Here is a 9,134-nt window from a genome sequence, read left to right as displayed (position 1 = left end):
AAAAAATCAATGTTGATTAGAATTTTTTTATGAAATTTATTTAGCATGTTGTAATTAGTTTTTTTACAAAAATAGCATTAAAAATAAAATGATAAAAAATATGTTTAAGAAAACATAAAATATGAAAAGAAAAAATAAAAATTGTATATTCACCGAAAATAAAATCCAAAAAAATGTAAAATAACAAAATAAATATATATACTTTTATTTAAAGTAATAAAATTCAGGAAAAAATACGAATAAATGGGCGAAATAAGGGTTATTTTTTAAAATTTATTTCAAAAACACACTAAATTAATAAATTTCAGACATAATGTACTAAAATAATGTAAAATAATAAAATTAGAAAATAGTATATTTTTTAAAGTAATAAAATTCGGAGAAAAAATACGAACAAAGGGCCGAAGTAAAAGTTTTTTACTAAATTTAAAAAAACAGAATTAATTAATACATTTCAAATATAATGTACTAAAATAATGTAAAATAATAAAATACGAAAAATAATATATTTTTATTGACAGTAATAAAATTCGGAAAAAAATACGAGCAAATGACTGAAATAAGGATTTTTTATTAAATTTATTTAAAAACACACTAAATTAATAAATTTCAAACATAATGTACTAAAATAATGTAAAATAATAAAATTAGTAATAGTATATTTTTTTAAAGTAATAAAATCCGAGGAGAAAATACGAACAAATGGGCGAAATAAGGGTTTTTTACTAAATATTTTTAAAAAACAGAATTAATTAATCTATTTTAAACATAATGTACTAAAATAATATAAAATAATAAAAATAATATATTTTTATTGAAAGTAATAAAATCCGGGAAAAAAATACGAGCAAAGGGCCGAAATAAGGGTTATTTTTCTAAATTTATTTAAAAAAACACACTAAATTAATGAATTTCAAACATAATGTACTAAAATAATGTAAAATAATAAAATTATAAAATAGTATATTTTTTAAAGTAATAAAATTCAGGGAAAAAATACGAACAAATCGTCGAAATAAGGGTTTTTTACTAAATTTTTTTTGAAGTTGCATGCATCACAATGGCTTCATTGATTAACAGTGATACTCACATATCTGATGCGGCTAATAACATGGTAATATATTATTATTTGTTAATCACGGGTTCTATTAAAAAATGATATACGTAATATATAGAAATAAATCATGTTATCCTAATATTTTTTTCTCCACGTTTAACACTATCAGGGCTCATACCGAGTAATAAAGGGCCGAGTGAATGGATTCCTGCGTAGCCCTCTGTCTGAGAGAAGCACGAAAGTCGCGAAGGCACCTCCCACGTAGATAGGTCAGGCAGGACGGGGAACTCATTTTCCTAGACACGCAATGTGCGCTCGAGCATGTACACATCATCGACATATTGTTCAACATTAAGGTTCACTTTAGCACACGCTGCCACGACATGTGCACGTGGATAATGAAGTGTTTCGAACCTCCTACACTCGCACCGTTTGTTCCGGATATCAACTCCATAGGATCTAGGTGGTATACCGGGTCGACGACCGATGGTCTCACTAACTCAAAACGTTTCCAGACGTCATGAATATATTTCTACATTCATCGACCTCGCCATCCAACGGTTTGCAACCATTGCATCATTGACATCTTCGACAAACACGTATCCCGCCTCCATCTGGTCGACTTGTTACTGACCCATTCTTGGCATCAAGGTAGCCAACCTGTAGAATGTAGCAGAGAAGACAAATGCAATCGGAGGATGACGTGTTTTTAACAACACAGCGTTGACCCCTTCCACTAAGTTTGTGGTCATTTGACCATAACAAAAGCCCTCGTCAAAACTTTGAGTCCACTGCCGTGGCTCCATTGTACCCAATAATTGTCGAAAAGATGTGTTTGTTTGCCCCTCCATGTCACTCCCAAGTCGAATCATTCTTTGGCGAAAAATATGTTGCTCTAACTCGTATGTTGTATACGTATTAAGAAAAGATAAGTTCCAGTAACTAGATAACATAAAACATTACAACTTATATTGAAAAGATAAGGTTATCATTTACCCATTGCCACGACTTGTCTCTTCCAGTCTGCATTCTTATAATATTTATGGAAGTTAGACGCAATGTGACGGGTGCAGTAAACGGATCTCCATGGCACACCGAAACGCCTAATTGTTGCAATTAAACATTTCCCTCTATCGGAGATAATGCAAATATTATCGTTGCTAATAACATACCTCCCGAGGTTAGTGAGGAAGAATTCCCAAGATTCCAAGTTCTCTTTATTTACGATGGCAAATGCTATCGAAAGCACTTTTCTATTGCCGTCTTAAGCAACCGCAAGAAGTAGGATCTGTGTATATTTTCCATATAGCCAGGTCCCATCCACCTGCACAAATGGCTTGCAGTAGGGAAATGCCCGCACACATGGATCAAACGTCCAGAACATCCGAAGGAAAATCCTTTTTCCCGACTGTAACTGGTCGTTCGAGCTGTAATAAGGTCTTGTCTATAACTCAATCACAATCCCCGATACATACTCCCGCATAGCAGCTATTCATTCTTGTAGCTCGTTATACGATGAATCATAATCCCCATACAATTGCTCCATTACCATCTGTTTAGCTATCCATGCCTTTCGATATGATACTTGATACTGGAATCGTGCTTGCATTTTGGCAATCAGTACCGAAACTTTAATGGTCGGCATGTCATTCACCATTGGCATGATACACATACAGATAGTTTTCGAATCAAGTTTTCCATGATCTTCTGTCATACGTGTTGATGTGCATGTATGAGGACCAACAAATTTTCGTATCTCCTACATCTGCGAACTTTTAATGAATGCAGCTCGTACCCGCCAATTGCAGCCTTTCACTGCCTTCCAACACTCCCCAATATATATTGTCGGATTAGACAGTGTGACTTTATAATCCACTGATATGTTCATGCAATACCGTTTAATAGCAAGTACGCACTCTTCTTTACTTTCGAATCTCTGGCCTACGAATAACTCCTCATGATCAGAATTTACGGACAGCTGGTGAGGATAAACTATTTCAAGGTACTCCGGGAACTCAGCTACATACGCTGCGTCGGGGTCTATGAGCGACATGTGTGGCCCAGGATTATTGTGTATCAAAATGCATCGCATCTGGTTCCCGATCGAAGAAGCGTTAACATTTTCATCGTTATTACTGCTTTCATCGTCAATATCATCAGGTACATCGTCCACATCAGGATCACCGTCACTATCGACATCTTCATCACAATGATCGCTACCACCTCCTTCTTCACCACCAACCACATCAATATCGGCTGTAATATTCAGATCGATACCAATCCCACCTATAGTCGATTCACTATCAACGTACGATATTGGAGCCACCATCCACGGTTCTTGAGCTCTGTGTTCTTCACCATATGTATTGACATCTTCATTTTGCTCCATACCGACTAACTCAGCAAATAAGTGAATCGGTGCATTCTTGTCACTCCCATTCCCACAGTAAAGAGCGATCATTGTCTCCTCGTCTTCGTCGTCTACAAGTTCCATTTCGGTGAATTTGATCAGATTTGTCAAAACTGGAAACTTGTAGAAAATTTTTGATATCCTTCTCCCACAACGTCTAACAATTTTTGCATTAATCATTCCCTTCATATCATCCAACGAGACATTTCTATTAAATCCCATTGCTATTTGTTGCTGACATTCAAATATACATCCAACAATTGTTGTCAAGATGGTTCCATCGAAATAAACGCATATAAAAAACTTATAATCCATCTTCAATATTCAATCTGTCAAAAAATAAACAAAATCTCAAAAAACACTCTCGAACAGTAAATAATTTACTTAAATAAAGAAAATTAATGTTTCAATATGCAATTTTTTCATTCTTAAGCTCATACTTTTCAGTTATCATTTTGTACATGAACAACGTTTACCACTAATCCTAATAACTAACACAATAACAATAATAATAGTTTTTTACTCAAAATAATACTAACTAACAATAATAATTAGGGTTTTACTAAAAATAATAACTAACAATAATATAATGTAAAAACTAACAATCATACTAACTAAAATAATAATTAGGGTTTTTACTAATCCTAATAACTAATTCTAATAATAATATTAGTTTTTTACTAACAATAATACTAAGTAAAAATAATATTAATAACTAAACCCTATAAAAACTAACAATAATAATACTAACTAAAACCATCAATTTGAGTTTTTATTAATCTTAATAACTAACAATAATAACTAAACTAACAACAAAAAATAATAAAAATTATACAAAAAAACATAATAACAAGATAATCCATTATTCTTTTAAAATAATACCTTATTTTTTCTATTTTTTTCTTCTCTTTCTCTCTTTTTTCGGCACCACCTCCTCCTCCTCCTCCTCCTCCTTCTTCTCCTTCAACTGGACGAATGCTGGACTTATAATACAAGTGGTGCCGCCTGTGGCATCCCATTTTCTACTGTTTCGTTTTTTTTGGTATCATTTTGGTAAATAAAAATATATATATTATTTTGTTTTTTTTATTTTTTTGTATTATTTTTGTAAAAGACCCACTATCTAAACATAAAAACATATGGATTAATAATATTTCGTATCTATACTCGGGTTATATATTGATCCGGGAAAAAAATAATAATTTTTATTAAAAGAAAAAAATTTAATATAAAAAATTGATTCATACCTATAGATAGGCGCGATTAAAAAAATTTTAATATAAAAAATAATTCGCGCCTGTCAGATAGGCGTGATTAAAAAAATTTTAATATAAAAAATTAATTCGTGCCTATCAAACAGGTACAATTAAAAAAATACCTTTTTAGCCTATTTACGTATTTAAACTTTTTTAATATATTTAGGTAAAAAATTCAGATTTGAGTATCCCATGTCAGTGTTGTCAATCACTTGTCAAATCTATAAAGAGAAGTTTGTAGCCCAGTTGTTAGTATTATTTTAAAAATAGGACTTGATTGCTGAATCTTACTGTAAAGGCCATCATTTCCCCAATTATTGTTATAATTATTATGGTGGAAAAGGAAAGAAGCCATATTTCAGACTAGCGATCACCACTTATTTTTATTTTAAAAATAGGAGGAATTATTTATCCACTTATTCTGGGATCTTTAGATTATCAAAATCACTTACAGTTAGGCTAAGTAATATGTGGCATTGGCAACCAGTAAGGGCGAAGGAAAGTAGATTTTAGGCTGCTTGGAGAAGTGCTCAATTTTATATGTCGAATTATGAGGAATATTTGATAGTCTGAACATTCTGCAGAGTCTGTTGATTCACATGTTACGAAGGTTATTTAAGATTTTTTCATGTTCTGATTATGTAGATTCATCAACTCTTAAAAAAGATTGGACCGTGAGGGGAATAAAGATGTTGACTGCATTTTGAAAAAGATTATTTGAAGTAGTAATATTTTTGTTTTCTTTACCCCGAAAAAAAATATTATTATACTTTTTCTTTTCATAAATTTTTTATACTATCTTTAAATAAAAGAATTTAGAATTATAAATTTAAAGTTCATATTTAATAGTATTAAAATGTAAATGCATTATCACCAAGGGTTGGCAGTGACCCGACTCCCTAAAATAAATTTTTTTTTATTTAGGCATTTTATAATTTATAAAAATTTAAATTAATAATAGTAAAAGTGCACTTTGCTCCCCAAAAAATAATAAAAATTTGATTTAGTCTTTTAAAAATTATAAAGATATAGATTATTGAAACGGTGAAATTATATTTTACTATCGTAAAAATATACAATTTAATTTCGGTCCCAAAAAAATTGTTGGCTTCGCCACTGATCACCACCCTTATATCTATCATTAAATATTTTAGTATACAATTTTTTTTTTGTTGTGATAAAATTTAATATATATACCAATTTGTGAACTTTAGAAAGAAAATTTGAGATTTTTTACATTGGGAAAGTTTCATCCAACTGACATTTCTGTACAATATCTGTCATTTCTGTACAAAATATTCTGTCAGCTATATGGTGTGTATATATGGTTTATTTTTTTTATCACTATACAAGCAATGCTCTCTGAATATGATCTAAGCTCCTTGTCTTCTAAAACAGTTTTTAATTACTCTACTTTGAAGCAATGTCCAGCACCGCTGCTCAAAGGAGTTGGCGTTCCACTGTGCAATGTCCAATCACCAGCTCAAAGGAAACTAAATTATCCATGAAGTGGACTGCAACAGCATAATTTCACAAGCTATTTTCTTCAGCAAATAAAAGTTTTATTATAAACATGAGGCTCACAAACATAGCAATCAGAGCATCACATTAACAAAAGAAAACAGACCACTCATCAGAAAACAACAAAAACAACCATACGAGAATTTAAACACCACGAGGAAAACACATTTATTTGCTTCTTCTAACGGTGACCATATGGCGACCATTAATTTTCATAGGCAATAGTTGGAATGGCCGAAGTTTTGAACCCGTTGAAATCATTCCCACGGGATGAAGTATAAGCACCCATGTTGTGAAAGACCAGCCAATCATTCACGTCCAATTCTGGCAATTCAAAACCCTTCAAAACCGTATCAGCTGCATCGCATGTCGGTCCAAAAACAGTGGAACTCCATGTTTTCAATTCTTTGCATGTAGGGTTTTTCATGATGAGAGGAGTGCAAATCACTTCATCGTGATCGTACTTCAAAAAATTCATCGACCCCGAAATCCCATCGCTAATCCAGTACTCCTTAACCTCCGCCCTTTCTCGTTTCCCTATTACGCTTGTTGTTAATGTAAATGGCGAATTAGCAAAGAAGCGACCAGGTTCCGCAATGATCTTTAAGTTACCATCAGCTAGCTCATCGGGGAAATATTTTTGTAAAGCAACTTTCACGGCGGAGGCTGCATCGGTAAACTTTGGACCTGATGTGAAGCCTCCACCGATGTCTAAGATATGCATTTTAGGTAGCCCAAGTTGAGCTGCAGTGTCGAACGTTGCTTTGGCTGCTCCAATGGCATCTTCGAATGCATGGAAGTTAATTGCTCTGCTCCCAATATGAAATGAGACGCCAACGACTTGGAGCTTTGCCTCTTGAGCTGCTTTCAGAAGCGGAACAATTTCCTCAGGGAGTGCACCGAACTTGGAACCGAACTTGAATGTTGCACCACTGGTTTCCGGGACTTTGATTCGGATCAACAGTGCACATTTCGGGTGCCACTTTTTGATCTTTTCGAGCTCACAGTTGGAGTCGAAAGTGATTAAGTTAACGCCAACTTTAGCTGCATACTTGATGTGAGACTCGGGTTTACATGTGTTTGCGAAAACGATTCGATCAGGCGAAACCCCAAGGGACAAAATGGTTTCAATCTCAGGAAGGCTTGCACAGTCGAAGCCGGTGCCGAGAGCTGCCATTTCTTTGAGGAAAGCAGGGTTAGGGTTGCATTTGACAGCATAGAAAGGTTGAACCACTGGAAGATTATCGAACCATGTCTCCACCAGGGACCTGATTGCACCCAAATCCAGCACGTAAAATGGGTCTGTTTGTTGTTGTTCATTGGAAATGGCTGATTTAATGAAATGAAATAAATCATCTCTGGATACGGGTTTTGTCACCCTATTTTTTATCAACTTTGCTTCACCCACCATTGGTCTGAGCTTGGAGACTTTGTTCGAAAGAAAGGAAGAGAACTTATTGAAAAAAGAGTTGCGAATGCATGAAATAACCAAGAAGATATCCATTTATACAAATGGATACTAGAACTGTAGCTTCATATTTTCTATCGGAACTGTACTTTCATTCCTGTCGGCTGTGTGCACGTTTCTCATAATTTACACAAGCTTTTTAACACAGCCTCGAAAAAGAAAAAGTAGAAAATCTTTGAGCACCTCACGTTTGTGGTTTGTCACATAATCATAGAAATTATTCCTTTTTAATAATTTAATATATCAAATCAGTTATTTTATTCTGAATTTAATATTTTAAAAATAATATTGAAGTTTAGGATAAAAATATTTACATGGTATTAAACTATTAAAAAATATATAAATGACGTGACGTTTCTATTTTATACCATTATTTTCCAATTAAGAATTTTGAGATATTATAACTACAATCTAATAAAAATAGCTAAAATTTTTATAGCATAAAATAGGAAAAGTAATATAAAATTAAAATTTTATTACATGTTGTATTTATTTTTATTTATAAAAGTTATCCTACTTACAATCTGCATTTCTCTTTTGAAAATTTATTTCACACCATCTTCTCTTAACTCTAGGTAAAAGAAATATATATAGGCCACAAATATGTTTATTATAAATTTGCCTTTTACACAGATTTTTTTTTCAAGTGTTGCTATATAAGTTTTCAATAATACTTCGTATCTTCATTTAGGATCTTCTAGGATGGGCGGTGTGTTTACTTATAGTTAGTGTAAAAACAGCGATCATAGTGAAATTAAATATTGTAACAATATTATAACGTGAAACAAAAAAAAAAACTAAACACGCCACACTAAAAGTAAACTCCCATCCAATAGTGCCCTAAGTCAATCATATACATTGGAATTCATCAATAAACATAGTAATGGCATAACTAGCATACGTCATTTCCCATATATGATTACAATGGAGTCATTGATTAATCTGAAAACACATTTCCATAAGACATATCATGTGGTCAACTCATTTATAACATTCACGTGATTTTCAAATATGTTAGCCATTATTTCAATCCAATACAAGAACACATAATTAAGATATTGCCTCTGCGTAGAATGAATACACGGATAACCCCAAACACATCAAAATTTTTTAATTACGCCATAAAAGTAACAATACTTCAATGCATGTAATTAACACGACTTCCTACTAATTAACACCAAAATGTGCAAAACACAATGTCATACCCTTTTATCACACAAAAATATATACAAAACACATCAAGTTAACTTCCAAATGCACCAAAACTCTTTGGTGCATTCAAACTAACCCATCAACACACAAGTATCTAAGGTGCTTAATATCCTATGATATGCTATCTATACTCAAACACTTACCAAGATGATTAATAGGGTCATTTAGTTAAACATGCATTATCCACACATTAAGCATGATGTAAAATAT

At 32.6% G+C, this 9,134-nt stretch overlaps 1 protein-coding gene across 1 annotated transcript; it reads right to left on the bottom strand.

The window, feature by feature from the left end:
* Positions 1 to 6,263: 6,263 nt before the first annotated feature.
* Positions 6,264 to 7,853, bottom strand: LOC107926754 (ornithine decarboxylase). Its single transcript, XM_016857678.2, has one exon. The coding sequence runs from the start codon at positions 7,746 to 7,748 to the stop codon at positions 6,450 to 6,452; it is 1,299 nt and encodes a 432-aa protein (XP_016713167.2). The 5' UTR covers positions 7,749 to 7,853; the 3' UTR covers positions 6,264 to 6,449.
* Positions 7,854 to 9,134: the final 1,281 nt, after the last annotated feature.

This window comes from Gossypium hirsutum, chromosome D11 (genome assembly GCF_007990345.1).
Source record: "Gossypium hirsutum isolate 1008001.06 chromosome D11, Gossypium_hirsutum_v2.1, whole genome shotgun sequence".
NCBI lineage: Eukaryota > Viridiplantae > Streptophyta > Magnoliopsida > Malvales > Malvaceae > Gossypium > Gossypium hirsutum.
This window is presented reverse-complemented; position numbering and strand designations above follow the sequence as displayed.

Excerpts from the sequence above, each read along its gene's own strand:
- LOC107926754 (XM_016857678.2), bottom strand. The coding sequence starts at position 7,748 with ATGGATATCTTCTTGGTTATTTCATGCATTCGCAACTCTTTTTTCAAT.